The 21,473-nt window shown below is 45.5% G+C and overlaps 1 protein-coding gene across 3 annotated transcripts in view; it reads left to right on the top strand.

The window, feature by feature from the left end:
- Positions 1-21,473, top strand: part of frmd3 (FERM domain containing 3) — a 444,455-nt gene that overhangs the window by 325,836 nt on the left and 97,146 nt on the right. For all 3 annotated transcript variants that reach the window (XM_070861449.1, XM_070861518.1, XM_070861582.1), the window contains one exon: positions 3,185-3,248. In XM_070861449.1, coding sequence (XP_070717550.1) covers positions 3,185-3,248 — 64 coding nt within the window. The remainder of the gene's footprint in view (positions 1-3,184; positions 3,249-21,473) is intronic.

A 21,473-nucleotide genomic window follows, 5' to 3' on the forward strand; every position in this document is an offset into this window, starting at 1 on the left:
GCCCAACTAGTCTAATCTCCCTCTTCTATTTGCCCTCCCATACCTTTTATTATTTATTTTTTTCGTACAGCTATCAAGTCATTTGATTCTGTTACAGAATGTTCCAGGTAAGTGTAGCCTAACTGTGCACAGAGTGCTAAAGTACGTTTGATCCTCACATTCATCACTCCACCACTTGCTTCCACTCTAAAAGTGAGTTCTTAGGTGGCTGTACAGTCCAATGCGGGAATTACAGTCTTTGTCACAGGTGGGGCAGACAGTGGTTGAAGGAAAGAGTGGGTGGGGAGCCTGGTTTGCTGCATGCTCCTTCCGCTGTCTGTGCTTGATTTCTGCATGCTCTCGGCAACGAGACTCGAGGTGCTCCGCACCCTCCCGGATGCTCTTCCTCCATTTTGGGTGGTCTTGGGCCTGGGATTCCCAGATGCCGGTGGGGATGTTTCACTTTATCAAGGAGGCTTTGAGGGTGTCCTTGAAACGTTGCCCCTGCCCACCTGGGGCTCGCTTGCCGTGTAGGAGTTCCGAGTAGAGCGCTTGTTTAGGGAGTCTCGTGTTGGGCTTGCGGACGATGTGGCCCACCAATGGAGCTGGTCAAGCGTGGTCAGGGTTTCAATGCTGGGGATGTTGGCCTGAGCAAGAACACTGACGTTGGTGGGTCTATCCTCCCAGTGCATTTGCAGGATCTTGCGGAGACAGCATTGGTGGCATTTCTCCAGCACTTTGAGATGTCTGCTGTATATGGTCCATGTCTCTGAGCCATATAGGAGGACGGGTATCACTACTGCCCTGTAGACCATAAGCTTGGTGCCAGATTTGAGGTCCTGGTCTTCAAACACTCTCTTCGTCGGGCTACCGAAGGCTGCGCTGGCACACTGGAGGCAGTGTTGGACCGTGAGGGACTATCAAGTGTCCTCCTCCGTTTCGGCTGCCCCTAAAAGTTTGTCACCATCCTCCGCCTGCTTCACGATGACATGCAAACTGTAATTCTGACCAATGGATCCACCACAGACCCAATCCACGTCCAGACCAGGGTGGAGCAGGGCTGCATCATCGCACCAACGCTTTTCTCAATCTTCCTTGCTGCAATGCTCTATCTCACTCTCAACAAGCTCCCCACTGGAGTGGAACTAAACTATAGAACCAATGGGAACATGTCAACCTTTGCCACCTCCAGGCTAGATCCAAGACCGTCCCAACTTCTGTCATCGAACTACAGTACCCGGACGACGCTTGCATCGGCGCACTTTCAGAGGCCGAACTCCAAGCCACCATCAACACCTTCACCGAGACGTATGAATGCATGGGCCTTATGCTAAATGTTTAAGACAAAGGTCCTCCACCAACCTGACCCCGCCGCACAGCACTGCCCCTCAGTCATCAAAATCGCGGCCTTGGACAACGTGGACCATTTTCCGTACCTTGGGATCCTATTATCAGCAAGGGCAGACATCGATGATGAGGTTCTTACATTCCATGGAGCTACTGATGTCAGCATTGTTGCTGTGCAGACGGGAATTCAAATAAAATGTTACTAGTCTCTGTGCCATTCTTACTCATCTTCTCGTAGCTGGTTTAATAGTAGTATTAGCATAAGCCTGAGAGCAAGTTTTTGGCAAACCCTATCGTTCATATTGCATGTGCCCCAGGAAAATAAAATAGACTGAGACAAAATAGAGTGGTTTCATAAACAAATGTATGAAATAAAGAAGAATGAAACACTTGCATTTGTATAGTGCCTTTTACATCTTCAGGATGTCCCAAAGCATTTCACAGCCAATTAAGTACTTTTGAAGTGTAGGGCTCAATTTTACCTCCTGGGCGCGAAAGCGGCTAAGCAAGTGGTGTGCCCGTTGGGAGTGACAGCAGGCAAGCTTGGCCAATTTTAATAGCTGATCTTCATTAGCATGCTGACTTCCCAACTAAAATGGGTGGGAAGTTGGCAGGAAGTGGCTGCCCGGCCGTTGAAATTGGGTAGGATGAGGCTGCTGCTGGCGATGGGACAGGGAAGGTTCAAGATTTCCTTATCGGGCCCGGAGGAGAATTTAAAAAAAACCACCTTACTTTGTTGGGCCTCTTCTGGCCCTGGCTGCAGTTCCTGGTAGATTTTGCTGGCAGAGCAGCTACCACTGCTTCCTGAGCAGGCCTTAGGTTACAATGGCAGATCGGGCCTTGATGACGTGATCTGAGCATGTTTAATGAGGATCCAATGTCATGGTTTGGGTTTCCATGCTACCTGCAATTTGAAATTGCAATCAGTCAGATCAGGGCAGGATAAGAGTGGGCAAGTCACTGCTCCATTCTAACTGCCCCCTGCCTGCCCGTTGTCACTGTTGTAATCTAGGCAAAATATGGGTGGTTAGATGATTCAGCATTAGGCCAATGTAATGACCAGAAAATTGCATGGGCACCTAAATTATGTCATCATGGCCTACTTTTATAATTAACTTAAAACTGGCAGGCACTTTTGATGCCAACTAGAAACTGGAATGGTGCACTAACTGGGTGGCAATCTAATGTAGCCAATCTCTACACATTTTTCCAATCAATTGCACCCACTTTGCGTCCATTAATAACCAATTGGAAAGTCCACCCCAGTGTAATTCATCAATATATTATATGAACTGACTCCATTTCAGAATAATACCGGGGCTAAAAGGGTTAAATTATGAGGACAGACAAGGCTTGCATTCACCTGAATATAGATTAAGGGGTGATATAATGGAGGTGTTTAAGATGATGAAAGAGAGATACTATTTCCTCTGGTGGGAGAGTCTAGAACAAGGTGGCTTAACCTTAAAATTAGAGCTTGACTATTCAGGGGTGATGTCAGGAAGCACTACTTCTCACAAAGGGGAGTGGACATTTGGAATTATCCCCGAAAAAGCTGTTGAGACTAGGTTAATTGAAAATTTCAAAACTGAGATTGCTAGCTTTTTGTTAGGCAAGGCTATTAAGGGTTACGGAACCAAAGTAGGTAGATGGAGTTCAGATATAGATTAGCTGTAATCTAAGTGAATAGCTAAACAGGCTCGAAAGCTGAATGGCCTTGCCCTGTTCCTATGTGAGTTGTGCAAATATTTCTGATAAACTGATTATATTTTTCACATTTTACATGTGTTGGGGAATGACACATTTTTTGATTAATTTTACAGTGTCCTCATTCTTCTCATGTCTTTTTCTTTGCCAGGTCTGATGTCAACAAATTGAAATTCGATGGGAAGATATTCTGTGTTCATGGTGTTCAGAAAGAGGTCAGACATTACTTTTTGTTGGTATGCAGTTACATGAAAAAGATGGACAAACAATATAAAGACTTTAAAGCTCGCACTGGCTAACAACTTAACCAGTGCAAAAACTGCTAGTGTGTCTTCTAGCATACTCTGCAAATTAATTCATCATATGAATTCATGTACGTCGTGTCTTAAATATGTGCTCATGTTTTCTTCCTTTAGGAATAATGATTAAAGTCAACCTGTTTCTGCAGGTGCATCTGGATTTTCTCCTGTCGGAGACATGCCTCACAAATTCTATAATATCACCTGGCAGAAACCGACACCGACCAATCAGTGTGTATGCGCACTAATTCACATTTTCACACTTCAAGCAGTTAACAAGCTGCTTAATCACCAGAACTTCCTAACAAACTGTAGATATTGCTGTGCCATGAGAAAAGGAGAATGCTTTTTCTCACGATCCAACAGTCTTTCTTGGTGAGATGCATCAGAAACAAGGGGGTCAAAATTTGGTCACGTCCCGTTTGGGTGCAGTAACTGAGGCGCGGAAGTCCTGCCCCGGCACGGCATTCCGGTTATCGCCCTTCACGTAGTGGAGTGCACTGTTCTGCGCTCCACTTCCTTTTGGGCTGGAATCAGGGGCGCTACGCAGGCGCATTGTGGAACGCTATGAGACCTCTCCATGTAGCGCTGACGCGTTTCAGTGCCCCTCCCCTTCCGTTAAAGGGGAGGGATGCAGCAGACTCTGGAGGTCCTTTGAAGGTCTCCACTGGGCCATCCGGGCTAAGGGGTGCCGTGGCCACAGCGTGGCACCGAAGCGGAATGCCGAGCAACACAATTGTGGCCCAGACCACGCGAGAGGAAAATTAAAGATGGCAGCGCGAGGCACAGCACACCTCACCTTTACGTTTCGCCCCTCCCAATGGGTGATTGGCCTGATTTGCGACCCGCGGCCTCACGGGGCGCTGTCCAATTTCCACCGTGTGGCGGAAACGGGTTGCCGCGGGGCGAAAAAGTGGTCGCTGCGCTCGGCGATCGTGTCATTATCTGAGGCACAGCAGACCAGGGCGCTACCAGCGGGGGCGCGGTGCTACTATATTCGCGTCTCTGCTAACACCCGAGCAATTTTGCCCTGCGTGGTTCCCGGCCAATTAAAAGGAAGCAGGTCTGATGATGTCATTTCATGACGTGTCATCAGCCGGTTTCCTTAAAGGGACCATGTCCACATTGATTTTGACAGTTGTGCTATTAGTGTTCGACAGCATTGAGGTACTGCAAACAGACAGACACTGCACAAAGGTGCACGGCTGCACTCAGGCTCTCCCGTGACTCCCTTCATATAATTATGGAGGGAGTAACAGCATGCACATAGATTGGGCTAGCCAAACTGGAAGCAATACGGTGGAGGAGGATTTCCTGGAGTGCATAAGGGATGGTTTTCTCGACCAATATGTTGAGGAACCAACTAGGGGGGAGGCCATCTTAGACTGGGTGTTGTGTAATGAGAGAGGATTAATTAGCAATCTCATTGTGCGAGGCCCCTTGGGGAAGAGTGACCATAATATGGTGGAATTCTGCATTAGGATGGAGAATGAAACGGTTAATTCAGAGACCATGGTCCAGAACTTAAAGAAGGGTAACTTTGAAGGTATGAGGCGTGAATTGGCGAGGATAGATTGGCGAATGATACTTAAGGGGTTGACTGTGGATGGGCAATGGCAGACATTTAGAGACCGCATGGATGAACGACAACAATTGTACATTCCTGTCTGGCGTAAAAATAAAAAAGGGAAGTTGGCTCAACCGTGGCTATCAAGGGAAATCAGGGATAGTATTAAAGCCAAGGAAGTGGCATACAAATTGGCCAGAAATAGCAGCGAACCCGGGGACTGGGAGAAATTTAGAACTCAGCAGAGGAGGACAAAGGTTTTGATTAGGGCAGGGAAAATGGAGTACGAGAAGAAGCTTGCAGGGAACATTAAGGCGGATTGCAAAAGTTTCTATAGATATGTAAAGAGAAAAAGGTTAGTAAAGACAAACGTAGGTCCCCTGCAGTCAGAATCAGGGGAAGTCATAACGGGGAACAAAGAAATGGCAGACCAATTGAACAGTACTTTGGTTCGGTATTCACTAAGAAGGACACAAACAACCTTCCGGATATAAAAGGGGTCAGAGGGTCTCGTAAGGAGGAGGAACTGAGGGAAATCCTTATTAGTCAGGAAATGGTGTTGGGGAAATTGATGGGATTGAAGGCCGATAAATCTCCAGGGCCTGATGGACTGCATCCCAGAGTACTTAAGGAGGTGGCCTTGGAAATAGCGGATGCATTGACAGTCATTTTCCAACATTCCATTGACTCTGGATCAGTTCCTATGGAGTGGAGGGTAGCCAATGTAACCCCACTTTTTAAAAAAGGAGGGAGAGAGAAAACAGGGAATTATAGACCGGTCAGCCTGACATCGGTAGTGGGTAAAATGATGGAATCAATTATTAAGGATGTCATAGCAGCGCATTTGGAAAAAGGTGACATGATAGGTCCAAGTCAGCATGGATTTGTGAAAGGGAAATCATGCTTGACAAATCTTCTGGAATTTTTTGAGGATGTTTCCAGTAAAGTGGACAAGGGAGAACCAGTTGATGTGGTATATTTGGACTTTCAGAAGGCTTTCGACAAGGTCTCACACAAGAGATTAATGTGCAAAGTTAAAGCACATGGGATTGGGGGTAGTGTGCTGACGTGGATTGAGAACTGGTTGTCAGACAGGAAGCAAAGAGTAGGAGTAAATGGGTACTTTTCAGAATGGCAGGCAGTGACTAGTGGGGTACCGCAAGGTTCTGTGCTGGGGCCCCAGCTGTTTACATTGTACATTAATGATTTAGACGAGGGGATTAAATGTTGTATCTCCAAATTTGCGGATGACACTAAGTTGGGTGGCAGCGTGAGCTGCGAGGAGGATGCTATGAGGCTGCAGAGTGACTTGGATAGGTTAGGTGAGTGGGCAAATGCATGGCAGATGAAGTATAATGTGGATAAATGTGAGGTTATCCACTTTGGTGGTAAAAACAGAGAGACAGACTATTATCTGAATGGTGACAGATTAGGAAAAGGGGAGGTGTAACACGACCTGGGTGTCAAGGTACATCAGTCACTGAAGGTTGGCATGCAGGTACAGCAGGCGGTTAAGAAAGCAAATGGCATGTTGGCCTTCATAGCGAGGGGATTTGAGTACAGGGACAGGGAGGTGTTGCTACAATTGTACAGGGCCTTGGTGAGGCCACACCTGGAGTATTGTGTACAGTTTTGGTCTCCTAACTTGAGGAAGGACATTCTTGCTATTGAGGGAGTGCAGCGAAGATTCACCAGACTGATTCCCGGGATGGTGGGACTGACCTATCAAGAAAGACTGGATCAACTGGGCTTGTGTTCACTGGAGTTCAGAAGAATGAGAGGGGACCTCATAGAAACGTTTAAAATTCTGATGGGTTTAGACAGGTTAGATGCAGGAAGAATGTTCCCAATGTTGGGGAAGTCCAGAACCAAGGGTCACAGTCTAAGGATAAGGGGTAAGCCATTTAGGACCGAGATGAGGAGAAACTTCTTCATCCAGAGAGTGGTGAACCTGTGGAATTCTCTACCACAGAAAGTAGTTGAGGCCAATTCACTAAATATATTCAAAAGGGAGTTAGATGATATCCTTACTACTCGGGGGATCAAGGGTTATGGCGAGAAAGCAGGAAGGGGGTACTGAAGTTGCATGTTCAGCCATGAACTCATTGAATGGCGGTGCAGGCTAGAAGGGCTGAATGGCCTACTCCTGCACCTATTTTCTATGTTTCTATGCAGCTAGGTTCTCTTCCCTTCTAATGGGCGTAAGAGACCAGCGCAGCCTGGTTGCCCATTGCACAGGAGGGCACAAGCAGGGATGTGGCCAGGAGGACCTGGCTACGGTGGCTCAAACCTTTCAATGATCTAAGTAGATCATGAGACGTTATTGCAAAGCCACATTCAACCTCATCCTGCTGTGCCTCTCATCACATCCCCATCACTCTGCCTTCCTACTCCTGCACATCCTTACTCACATCAACTTACCTTGAACCTCCACCCATCCCTCTCTTTCTACATTATCACTTCCCCATCTCACTCGCCACCCCTCATACTCACCCTCATCCTTGTCCAATCATACCAATTAACAACACATAAGGGAAGAGTCTTGGGTCTTTTAGCCAATGTTCATGTAAAGTTTTTGTTAATGTATTGTCAAACATTGAAATCTTTAATCTCAACACTTTGCCTTCTTGGACAGATTTGTGTGCACATTTGGAAGTAGATTAGTAAGTTGTAATGAATGGTGAGACATAACGGTACCTCCCGCAATGGCGATGAATGTGAAAGGAATGGCTTGGACATTGCAGGGATGCTTTATGGGATGGTGCCAACTTGGCGCATCATGTTGCAGCCAGGGTGTACAGCATCAAGTGAAGTAAATCTGACCATGGTGAGGCCATCCTTAGCCTCCGAGGCAGCATTGTGGTTGGGTCCTCATGCTCTGTGTCCTGTGCAGCATCAGGTGATTGCGGAGAAGGTTGGTGCTGCTGGTGTGCCTGGTGATGCTGGTGTGCCTGATGATATTGGTGTTGGGGCTTATCGTGGTGGGATTCTGAGGACCAAGGTGAGATTTTTTTCAAGGGCACCAGTGCTGATGGAATAGATGGCAGCTGAAATTGAGATGACAGAAGCGATCTGTCAATGGTGAGAGAGGTTGCTCCAAGGAGGTGACAGTGTATAGAAAGTTTACTCCAAACACTTCCAATCTGCATAAAGCTCAAAAGCGTCTTCCAAATCCTGAAGGCTCCAGCTTCTAATATTGGAAAGTGAACAGTTGTGAAATGGTAGCTTTTATACCACATTTGCAGCTGTCATCTATTCACAAGAATGGAGAGTCATTGAAAACCCGACCTACTTACCTGACGTGATCCCCAAATGCCATGAATATTGTCAAAAAGTTGGAAAAATGGTTAGTAGATGGTAAAATGCTGTTTAAGTACCTTTTAATAAGCTGTTAATGATGTCAATTACCTCCCCGCCCCCTTGGTGTCAGGACAGACCTGACACTTAGGGAAACTGATGTGAAGGCGGGTTGATAGCGGGCTGCTGACCCGCTGTCAATGTTTTCTATTTCGACAGCGGACCCACTTCCGAACCCGCCCTCTGAATGGCGGCAAAATTCCGGCCAAAGATATTGCACACTTTGTCAGTGGAAGCCATGCTTATCCTTGTGCTAGCACAGATATACTATGCAGATGTCAGAGTATAGTTGGGTGCTTTATCTCATAACCTTTGCATTATGCATACCATGGCAATACAGAACAGCTAATGTAGCATCATGGCAGAGCATATCTTGCCAATAATTAAATATATTCTGTTTGTTTTTTGAGCATTATTAACTCAATTTTTGGGGTGATTATTGTAGAAATGCATCCAAGTGAAATCTGGTATGTTTTCTGCTGAGAGAACTTTTTGTTCTGTTTGGAGTGAAAGTTAGTGCTGAAATCTGTCCAATCTCAATTGACTGGTAATTATACAAGTTTCACACGTCTCAAATGTTAACAGCCGCTTAATCAACAAAGGTAACATGGAAAGATATTGGGCAAGGAGGAAAACAGACTGTTAGTGCTATGGCTGACCAAAATGAATGTAATGTCTAGGTGAACTGGCATTTGGTTGTTCATTATTTAAAAATTGGATATATTTTACTATGTTAAAGATGCTATATACAGGCAAGTTGATGTTGAACGAGCAGTGCCCAAAGCTTTGCAGTAGTGGTACCCTTTTGTGTTATGCAGTATATGCTGCTGTTGGCAACAACTTACCTTTATATAGCATCTTTAATATAGAAAAACATCCCAAAGCGCTTTACTGAGGTGTAATCAACGATTGGACACAGAGCCAAAGAAGGAAATATTAGAATGGGTGGCCAAAAACTTGGTCAAAGAGGTGGGTTTTAAGGAGGCTCTTAAAGAGAGGGAACTGGAGGGGAAATGTGGTTTAGGAAGTGAATTTGAGAGCATGTGGCTTAGCTGGTAGCGATCATGGCTGTCAATAGAAACATAGAAACATAGAAAATAGGTGCAGGAGTAGGCCATTTGGCCCTTCGAGCCTGCACCACCATTCGATAAGATCATGGCTGATCATTCCCTCCGTACTCCTTTCCTGCTTTCTCTACATACCCCTTGATCCCTTTAGCCGTAAGGGCCACATCAAACTCCCTCTTGAACATATCCAATGAACTGGCATCAACAACTCTCTGCGGCAGGGAATTCCACAGTTTAACAACTCTGAGTGAAGAAGTTTCTCCTCACTTCAGTCCTAAATGGCCTACCCCTTATCCTAAGATTGTATCCCCTGGTTCTGGATTTCCCAACATCGGGAACAATCTACCCGTATCTAACCTGTCCCGTCCCGTCGGAATCTTGTATGTTTCTCTGAGATCCCCTCTCATCCTTCTAAACTCCAATGTATAAAGGCCCAGTTGATCCAGTCTCTACTCATGTGTCAGTTCGGCCATCCTGGGAATTAGTCTGGTGAACCTTCTCTGCACTCCCTCAATAGCAAGAACGTCCTTCCTCAGATTAGGAGACCAAAATTGAACACAATATTCCAAGTGAGGTCTCACCAAGGCCCTATACAACTACAGTAGGACCTCTCTGCTCCTATACTCAAGTCCCCTACCTATGAAGGCCAACATACCATTTGCCTTCTTTACCGCCTGCTGCACCTGTATGCCAACTTTCAATGACTGATGAACCATGACACCCAGGTCTCGTTGCACCTCCCCTTTTCCTAATCTGCCACCATTCAGATAATATTCTGTCTTCGCCTTTTTTGCCCCTAAAGTGGATAACCTCACATTTATCCACATTATACTGCATCTGCCATGCATTTGCCCACTCACTTAACCTGTCTAAGTCACCCTGCAGCCTTTTAGCATCCCCCTCGCAGCTCACACCGCTACCCAGTTTAGTGTCACCTGCAAACTTGGAGATATTACACTCGATTCTTTCATCCAAATCATTGATGTATATTGTAAAGAGCTGGGGTCCCAGCACTGAGATCTGCGACACTCCACTAGTCACTGCCTGCCATTCTGAAAAGGACCCGTTTATCCCGACTCTCTGCTTCCTGTCTGCCAACCATTTCTCTATCCACATCAGTATATTACTCACAATTCCATATGCTTTGATTTTGCACACCAATCTCTTGTGTAGGATTTTGTCAAAAGCCTTTCGAAAGTCCAAATACACCACATCCATTGGTTCTCCCTTGACCACTCTGCTAGTTACATCCTCAAAAAATTCCAGAAGATTTTTCAAGCATGATTTCCCTTTCATAAATCCATGCTGACTTGGACAGATCCTGTCACTGCTTTCCAAATGCGCTGCTATTTCATCCTTAATAATTGATTCCAACATTTTCCCCACCACTGATGTCCGGCTAACCGGTCTATAATTACCCGCTTTCTCTTTCCCTCGCTTTTTAAAAAGTGGTGTTACATTAGCTACCCTCCAGTCCATAGGAACTGATCCCAAGTCGATAGATTGTTGGAAAATGATCACCAATGCATCCACTATTTCTAGGGCCACTTCCTTAATACTCTGGGACACAGACGATCAGGCCCCGGGGATTTATCGGCCTTCGATCTCATCAATTTCCCGAACACAATTTCCCGCCTAATAAGGATATCCTTCAGTTCCTCCTTCTCACGAGACCCTTGATCCCCTAGTACTTTCAGAAGGTTATTTGTGTCTTCCTTCGTGAAGACAGAATCAAAGTTCAATTGGTCTGCCATTTCTTTGTTCCCCATTATAAATTCACCTGAATCTGACTGCAAGGGACCTACATTTGTCTTCACTAATCTTTTTCTCTTCACATATCTATAGAAGCTTTAGCAGTCAGTTTTTATGTTCCCAGCAAGCATCTTCTCATACTCTAATTGCCCCTCGTAATTAAATCCTTTGTCCTCCTCTGCTGAATTCTAAATTTCTCCCAGTCCTCAGGTTTGCTACTTTTTCTGGTCAATTTATATGCCTCTTCCTTGGATTTAACACTGTCCTTAATTTCCCTTGTTTGCCACGGTTGAGCCACCTTCCCCGTTTTATTTTTACTCCAGACAGGGATGTACAATTGCTGAAGTTCATCCATGTGATCTTTAAATGTTTGCCATTGCCTATCCACCGTCAACCCTTTAAGTATCCTTTGCCAGCCCACTCTAGCCAATTCACGCCTCAAACCATCGAAGTTACCTTTCCTTAAGTTCAGGACCCTAGTTTCTGAATTAACTGTTTCACTTTCCATCCTAATAAAGAATTCTACCATGTTATGGTCACTCTTCCCCAAGGGGCCTCGCACAACAAGATTGCTAATTAGTCCTTTCTCATTACACATCTAGGATGGCCAGCTCTCTGGTTGGTTCCTCGACATATTGGTCTAGAAAACCATCCCTAATACACTCCAGGAAATCCTCCTCCACCGCATTACTACCAGTTTGGTTAGCCCAATCAATATGTAGATTAAAATCATCCATGATAGCTGCTGTACTTTTATTGCATGCATCCCTTATTTCTTGTTTGATGCTGTCCCCAATCTTACTACTACTGTTTGGTGGTCTGTACACAACTCCCACTAGCGTTTTCTGCCCTTTGGTATTCCGCAGCTCCACCCATACCGATTCCACATCATCCAAGCTAATGTCCTTTCTTACTATTGCATTAATTTCCTCTTTAACCAGCAATGCCACCCCACCTTCTTTTCCTTTCTGCCTATCCTTCCTAAATGTTGAATACCCGTGGATGTTGAGTTCCCAGCCTTGTTCACCCTGGAGCCATGTCTCCGTGATGCCAATTACATCATACCCGTTAACTGCTATCTGCGCAGTTAATTCGTCCACCTTATTCCGAATACTCCTCGCATTGAGGCACAGAGCCTTCAGGCTTGTCTTTCTAACACACTTTGCCCCTTTAGAATTTTGCTGTAATGTGGCCATTTTTGCTTTTTGCCTTAGCTTTCTCTGCCCTCCACTTTTACTTTTCTTCTTTCTATCTTTTGCTTCTGCCCTCATTCTACTTCCCTCTGTCTCCCTGCATAGGTTCCCATCCCCTGCCGTATTAGTTTAACTCCTCCCCAACAGCATTAGCAAACACTCCCCCCAGGACACCAGTTCCGGTCCTGCCCAGGTGCAGACCATCCGGTTTGTACTGGTCCCACCTCCCCAAGAACTGGTTCCAATGTCACAGGAATTTGAATCCCTCCCTTTTGCACCACTCCTCAAGCCACGTATTCATCTGAGCTACCCTGCGATTCCTACTCTGACTAGCACGTGGCACTGGTAGCAATCCTGAGATTACTTCTTTTGAGGTCCTACTTTTTAATTTAGCTCCTAGCTCCCTAAATTCGTCTTGTAGGACCTCATCCCTTTTTTTTACCTATATCGTTGGTACCTATATGCACCACGACAACTGGCTGTTCACCCTCCCTTTTCAGAATGCCCTGCAGATGCTCCGAGACATCCTTGACCCTTGCATCAGGGAAGCTGCATACCATCCTGGAGTCTCGGTTGCGGCCGCAGAAACGTCTATCTATTCCCCTTACAATTGAATCCCCTATCACTATAGCTCTCCCACTCTTTTTCCTGCCCTCTTGTGCAGCAGAGCCACCACAGTGCCATGAACTTGGCTGCTGCTGCCCTCCCCTGGTGAGTCATGCCCCTCAACAGTATCCAAAGCGGTGTATCTGTTTTGCAGGGGGATGACCGCAGGGAACCCTGCACTACCTTCTTTCCACTGCTCTTCCTGTTGGTCATCCATTCCCTATCTGCCTGAGTAACCTTTTCCTGCGGTAAGACCAACTCACTAAACGTGCGATTCACGTCATTCTCAGCATCGTGCATGTTCCAGAGTGAATCCACCCGCAGCTCCAGTGCCGCAAAGCGCTCCATGAGGAGCTGCAGCTGGATACACTTCCCGCACACGTCGTCGTCAGGGAAACCGGAAGCGTCCCTGATTTCCCACATAGTACAGGAGGAGTATAACACGTGTCCGAACTGTCCTGCCATGACTTAACCCCGAGGCAAACTTAAATTGGCAACAACAATGCTAAAGGTTATTTACTGATATAGAAAAGAAAAAGAAAAACTACTCACCAATCACCAGCCAATCACTTACCCCCGTGGCTGTGATGTCACCTTTCGATTTCTTTCTACTTCATTTTGCCTTCTGCCCCTGCTGCAGCTGCACCAGCTGGCCTTTATAGGCCTCACCAATGCTGCTGCTCTGTTTCTCCGACTGCCATCGATCCCCGGACTCCCGCTGGGCCTTTATAGGCCTTACCAACGCTGCTGCTCCGCCTCTCCAACTACCACCGATACCCAGACTCCCGCTGGGCCTTTATAGGCCTCACCAACGCTGCTGCTCTGCCTCTCCGACTGCCGCCGATCCCCGGACTCCCGCTGGGCCTTTATCGGCCTCACCCACGCTGAAGCTCTGCCTTTCCGACTGCCGCTGGCCCTTTATAGGCCTCACCCACACTGCTGCTTCGCCTCTCCGACTGCTATGATATGGTTAAGGCAGAGGAGGTGCATAAAAGTCCAGAGTCAAAGTAATGGAGTGTTTGAGGAGATTTTTATGATTGGTGTAGGTTACAGAACTCATGGGGCAAGACCATGAAGGGATTTAAAGACAAGGATGAAAATATTAAATTTGAGGCTTTGAGCCTATGTAAGTCAGTGAGCATAGAGGTGATGGACAAGTGGGCCTTGGGTGCAGGATAGGATGAGCTGAAGTTTACTGAGAGTGGAGGATGACCAGTAGAATGTTGGAATAGCTGAATCAGGTGCTGACAAAGGCCCAAATTTTCCCCAGCCGTTTATTTGGCGCCCAGTGAGTTTTTTGGTGCCGAAGCCCAGTTCAAAGATTTCCCAGTGTTGGGGCGCCGTAAAGAAGGTTCCCACGCCATTTCTGGGCTGAAAGCCATGTTTCCTCCCGAACGAAAATGTTTAAACCGCCTAACAGACCCAAGAAACACCATAGGAAAAAGCCTTACCTTCAGTTGGAGAAATCCACGCTGGCCTGCTCCTATCCATGGCCGAATGGAATCCCTCGCTAATAATTTAACTTTTAGCACATTAAAAAATACTACATTACCTGTAAGTAAAGTATAAAAATAAAAATGTTAAATGAAAATTTACCAATTGCTCTTGCAATGTTAAACTGCATTCAGGCCATAAAATTTAAAAAAATTTAACTTTTTTCATCGATGTTTTTGCATAAGAACATAAGAAATAAGAGCAGGAGTAGGCCATATGGCCCGTCGAGCCTGCTCCGTCATTTAATACGATCATGGCTGATCCGATCATGGATTCAGGTCCACTTTCCCGCCCGCTCCCCATAACCCCTTAATCCCTTATCGGTTAAGAAACTGTCTATCTCTGTTTTAAATTTATTCAATTTCCCAGCTTCCACAGCTCTCTGAAGCAGCGAATTCCACAGATTTACAACCCTCTGAGAGAAGAAATTCCTCCTCATCTCAGTTTTAAATGGGTGGCCCCTTATTCTAAGATTATGCCCCTTAGTTCTAGTTTTCCCTATCAGTGGAAACATCCTCTCTGCATCCACCTTGTCAAGCCACCTCATAATCTTATACATTCCGATAAGATCACCTCTCATTCTTCTGAATTCCAATGAGTAGAGGCCCAACCTCCTCAACCTTTCCTTTTAAGTCAACCCCGTCATCTCCGGCATCAACCTAGTGAACCTTCTCTGAACTGCCTTCAAAGCAAGTATGTCCTTTTTTAAATATGGAAACCAAAATTGCATGCAGTATTCCAGGTGTGGCATCATCAATACCCTGTATAGCTGTAGCAAGACATATACTCCATCCCCTTTGCAACAAAGGGCAAGATTCCATTGGCCTTCCTGATCACTTGCTGTACCTACATACTAACCTTTTGTGTTTCATGCACAAGTACCCCCAGGTCCCGCAGTACTGCAGCACTTTGCAATTTTTCTCCATTTAAATAATAACTTGCTCTTTGTTTTCTTTCTGCCAAAGTGCATGACCTCACACTTTCCAACATTATACTCCATCTGCCAAATTTTTGCCCACTCAGTTAGCCTGTCTATGTCCTTTTGCAGATTTTTTGTGTCCTCCTCAAAACATTGCTTTTCCTCCCATCTTTGTATCGTCTGCAAACTTGGCTACGTTACACTTGGTCCTTTCTTCCAAGTCATTGTTATAGATTGTAAATAGTTGGGGTCCCAGCACTGATCCCTGCGGCACTCCATTAGTTACAGGTTGCCAATTCGAGAATGAATAATTTACCCCGACTCTCTGTTTTCTGTTAGTTAGCCAATCCTCTCTCCATGCTAATATATTACTCACAGCCCCGTGAACTTTTATCTTGTGCAGTAACCTTTTATGTGGCACCTTGTCCAAATGCCTTCTGGAAGTCCAAATACACCACATCCACTGGTTCCCCTTTATCCACCCTGTTTGTTACATCCTCAAAGAACTCCAGCAAATTTGTCAAAATGACTTCCTCTTCATAAATCCATGCTGACTCTGCCTGACCGAATTCTACTTTTCCAAATGTCCTGCTACTGCTTCTTTAATAATGGACTCCAACATTTTCCCAACTACAGATGTTCGGCTAACTGGTCTATAATTTCCTGCTTTTTGTCTGCCTCCTTTTTTAAATAGGGGCATTACATTTGCAGTTGTCCAATCTGCTGGGACCACCCCAGAATCCAGGGAATTTTGGTAAATTACAACCAATGCGTCCACAATCCCTGCCGCAACTTCTCTGAAGACCCTAGGATGCAAGCCATCAGATCCAGGGGATTTATCTGCCTTTAGTCCCATTATCTTACTGAGTACCACCTCCTTTGTGATTGTGATTGTATTAAGTTCCTCTCCCCCCCCATAGCCCCTAGACTATCCACTGTCGGAATATTGTTCGTGTCTTCTATCGTAAAGACTGATACAAAATATTTGTTCAGAATTTCTGCCATCTCCATATTCCCCATTACTAATTCCCCGTTCTTGTCCTCTAAAGGACCAACATTTACTTTAGCCACTCTTTTCCTTTTTACATATGTTATGTATGCAATAAAGATTCAAACTGAGTACTGTTTAACTAAGCAAGGTACAACCTTGGCTCTGCTTTATTTAGGCCCAAAGTGCCTGATTCTCAAAATGGCTTGCCTTTTATACCTGAGCAGCACCATGTGCGTGCTGCTTAGTGGCCTCCAACAATGACGCCATCTGGTGGCTACAAACAGAATGTACATTCATGACAATATCCCCCTCTCAGATCTTATCGCAGTCTTTCACAGGTTGAGACCGTCCAGTGCATTGTGTTCCCGGATGGACTGTCTCAGTTCGATTCCAGCCTTGGTTGAGTGTACGGGGTCTGTTGTAGCTGATGGCTGGATGACTGACATGTTGGGGATGGCAGTGGGCATGTCAGGAATTGCAAGTCGATTTTTATTGAACAAGTCCGTGATGGAAATTCCGGGTTCACCGATGACCTTTGAGTCTGTTAGATCTCTTAATTTCCAATGAAATACGAACTCCGATTGTAGTTTTAATGTAACGTTATTCTGGCAGCAGCAACAAGCTTCTGGCTTTAAGCCAGGCCTTTGTCCTTCTGAGACCACATGGCCAAAATGGCTGTACTAATACCTGGTTCAATTTACAGAAAAGAACTCGCCTTCTTTGACCTTATTGGCTCATTTGATAGTCTTTTAACCTTTAATTGGCTCGCTACCCAAGGTCCTAAAATGTCAAGTTGATTGATGACTTAATGCAATGTGGTCTGTGTTTTTTCAAAACTGCAGCCGGGCTGCAGAGCTTGAATTCTCTATCAATCCCCCCTTTGATTCTTTCACAAACTGAATAATAAAACATCAGGTATCACTGGTTAAACATTCTAAAAAATAATTTCATACATGTTAAGAGAGTTTCCTTCTAAAATTTGTTGATGTGTTTCACCACATGTCAGGACTAGTAGCTTCCACACAAATTTACACCAACCCGAGTTCCATCGTGGCCACAATGGAAGTCTGGTTTTAGTAGGTTAATTAACCTTATTCCAATTTAATCCAAACGAATATCTTAATTCAACCAGTAATCAACCTTCCCTTAAGCATAACATACCCCTGTGCCATGTACAGACAGTCTGCTGGGACCTGCAAGGTGTCTCACATGCGGGACAGCAGCTACAACCGCCTGGTTGCAACAACATTTAATGAGCATAAACAAACAATATAAAAGTAAAATAATTAAAATGAATAGAATTAAACCTTCCACCAATGAAGTTCCTATTGAACCAAGCCATTCAGTGGCTCCGCTCCACAAAGTGAATGATGGGGGTTGCTTATATAGGCAACACTCAGTTCCGAGTAGGGCGCAAGTACCTCCCTTTTCAGCCAGGAGGTAATCAAGGGCCAGTCTATTCTGTAGGGCTACTGTGTGGATTGCTACCATTTCTGCATTGATTTTAACTAGGGCCTCTGAGGTATCATTGGCTACCCGTTCCACAACGGATGCTATGTTAATGGATTCCCGTGCCAGTCTGGCGGTCCCATACCTGGGGATCAGAATGGCAAAGAACCTCTCTGTCTCTGTGATAGCTCTCTTAGGACAATGTAAATGTTCCGACAGTGACTCTATATGATACATATATGGCACAATGTAGGCTAAATAGCAGGATCCCGTCCAATTCTGGGGCAGCCAAGGGTAGGCCTTGTGGCCACACACCCAATTGGTGCCATTATAGGCAATGAATGTTAGCTGTTTCTTTGTCAGCAACACTCCGGGGTCTGTCCAGGCTTTTCCATCTGTTTTATTCAGAATCCCCGTTACGTTAAGAATTCCCACATCAGCCCAGTTTGGACGGTTCCATGGCTTGATTACATTATAATTCCGGGAGCAATTACTATACCCCATATTTTGGCCTCCTTTGATGTTTCTAATCAGACAGACCGATTCCCCCGGTCTTCCTATTCCCGTTGTATTAGTGATAATAAAAAATGGGGGCCGTTTGGAATTATTGTAGCACGGTTGGTATCCCCCTTCAAAGGTAGTCAGATTGTAACCTGCTGACTTCCATTTACGTGCTCAGTTTTCCGTATCCTGAACCGCATTGCCTGTTTTGTTTTGATTAATTATCCACTCAGCCATTTCCGAGATATTCAAGGGAACTGCCCTCAAGGGAATCCCTCCCTTTGAGTGAATAGGAATATGCGCACACACCCAACAACTAGAAATGTTACCTTGTTTGGCATATATGTATGACATATATAAAAAGGTATTTACATGTAATTCCCTTGGTACTCTACTATTTCCCTTTGGTGCAGAGGGTCGGCTAGTAAGAAGTAGGCAAATGCCTAGAATACCTACAATCAGTAATACAGTAAATTTATACATTATGACAAAAAGTAATTGTCCTTATTGGATTTCAGCTTCAGTTACGGGTGCTCGTTTAACGTGTGAAGCGTGGATCCAGGCTTTCTTTTCTTGGACTTTAACAGCTGCCTGGGTGGTCAATAATACTTGATAAGGCCCCTCCCACTTGGCACCCAAAGGTTCTTTATGCAACTTTTTCACACACACCCAGACTCCCAGGATGATGTCGTGTCCTCCTTCGGGTGGATTACCCCAAGCTGCCGATACCTGTCGGGAAACAGAACTAATGGCATTGGTTAGGTTCTGACAGTATGATTACAAAGTGTCACTCATTAAGTGAACATCAGCTTTCCTTAAATCAATAGTTCCTGGCAGCGACATGGGTCTTCCTGTTATAATTTCAAATGGGCTTAGACCTGTAGTTCTGTTTGGGGTTGCCCTAATGCTACATAGCACTATTGGTAGTGCCTGGGGCCATGGTGTTCCTTCTTGGTGATATTTGGCAAGCTGTTGTTTCAGAGTTCGATTCATTCGCTCTACTTGTCCTGATGATTGTGGATGATAAGGACAGTGTAAATCCCACGTAATGTTCAGTAATCTACAGACTTTTTGACAGACAGCACCTGTGAAGTGTGTTCCCTGATCTGAGTCAATGCTACTCGGGACTCCCCATTGGGGAATGTAATCCTTACACAAGACCTTTGCAGTGTGATTGGCTGTGGCTCTTTTAGTTGGGACAGCTTCTACCCATCTAGAGAATCTGTCGACCATGACAAGAATGTTAGTGTATCCTTGGCCTGAAGGAAGAGATATCTAATCAACCTGCAGATGCTGGAATGGTCCTTCAGGGGCAGGGGGCCTCAGTTGGGACATTACCGTGATGGGTCCAGAATTATTTTTCTGGCAGACCACACAGCGGTCTGCTACCAGCTGGGCATGTTTTTTAAATCCCCGACCCCACCAGCTTTTCTGGAACCGTGCCGTCATCTGTTGTGAGGCCAAGTGTCCCCACGAGTGGATCTGTTGGGCTAAAAAAGGCCCGACTGGCTTGTCGGTAACTCTTTTTCTCCAGACACCATCTTCACATAGCTTAATTCTTGCCTCAATCCATGTCCATTTTTCCTCTCTGGAGCACTCGCCTTGCATTGTTTGAAGGTCTCGTGTCAGAGTCCTGAGTGTTTTCAATCTGCACATCTGTGTTGGTTCTTCTGGGGGTACGCCCTGTGAGGCGGCATCTTTAGCTGCCTGGTCGGCTAGGGCATTTCCCTGTGCTTCCGTGGTATTTTCCTTGTTATGGGCCTTACACTTCAGGATGGACACTTCCTGAGGTAATTGTATGGCCTCTAATAAGTCTCGGACTTATTTTCCATTTCGGATAGGTGTACCAGCAGCAGTGAGGAATCCTCTTTTCCGCCATAACAGACCAAAGTCGTGAGCGACTCCAAAAGCATAACGCAAATCTGTGTAGACATTAGCTGTCTGTCCTTCTGCTATTCGACATGCTTCTGACAGGGCCCGTAACTCGGCCTGTTGTGCTGACGTTCCTGAGGGTAAACGTCCTTTTACCACTACCTCATATAAGGTTGTAACTGCCCATCCTGCTTTTCTGGTACCATTGTCAACAAAGGAGGAACCATCTGTAAACAGGATGAGGTCTGGGTTGTGCAGAGGCTCCTCTGCTGCTAAGGCTGCTTCTTCTGTTTCTTTTAAAATCTCCACGCAGTCATGCTCTTCACATTCTCCTCCCTCTTGCTCCCTCGATTCTGACATCGGGAGCATAGTTGCGGGATTAACCGGGCTGGCCCGGACGATATGGAGATTAGGAGCTTCCAAAACTGCTGTCCAGCGGGTCCATCTAGCTGCCGTCACCTGAGACATTCTAGTCATAGACAGAAAAGCCTATACGGTGTGGGGACACTTGACAATCAGCTTTTGGTCGAGGACGAGACCCGCAGTGATCATTACCGCTCGACATGTAGCTTGCATGGCCCTTAGGCAACTTCCCCATCCGAGGGTTACCGCATCCAGTTTTGCCGAATAATAGCCAATAGGTCTTTGCCGATCCCCATGTTCTTGTGTCAGTATAGCTGTCATGTATCCTTCTTTCTCATAGACAAACAGGGTAAATGGCTTACCACTGTCGGGGATTCCAAGAGCCGGTTGCGAACACAAAGCCTTTTTCAAACTCAGGAAGGCCTCTTGCTGTTCCTTAGTGAGGGTGTTGGCTTCTTTAGAGGCACGTTTCCCCTTTAATATATCATTCAATGGCTGAGCAAGCTGTGTGAAGGAATCAATCTAATTTCTGTTAAAGTTACACAATCCCAAAAAAGACCTTAGTTCCTGAATAGTGGTGAGTTTTTTAGCAGCCGAATGGCTGGAGTTCTATCCTGGGTAAGTTCTCTCTTTCCTTGTGAAATCTTTTGTCCCAGGTATACAACCTCTTCTTGGGATATTTGTGCTTTGTCAATGCTGGCTTTATGTCCTTTCAGCCAAAGGTGGTCCAGCAAAGCTCGTAAATCTTGTTCATGCTGTTCTTCCGTGTTTGAAGCTAGCAGGATATCGTCGACATATTGGATGACTGTGAATGACAGGGGAGGTAATTCTCACAAATGGCTTTGTAAAGCCATGTGGAATACCATAGAGCTGTTGTGGAAACCCTGCGGTAACCGGGTCCAAGTATACTGTTGTCCTTGGACAGTGAAAGCAAACCACTGTCGAACCTCCGGTGTTGGCCATATCTATAACCGAGAAATATTTATGTTCCGGTTTGAGGGCATTAAAAA

The sequence above is a fragment of the Pristiophorus japonicus genome, chromosome 1 (genome assembly GCF_044704955.1).
Source record: "Pristiophorus japonicus isolate sPriJap1 chromosome 1, sPriJap1.hap1, whole genome shotgun sequence".
Taxonomy (NCBI): domain Eukaryota; kingdom Metazoa; phylum Chordata; class Chondrichthyes; family Pristiophoridae; genus Pristiophorus; species Pristiophorus japonicus.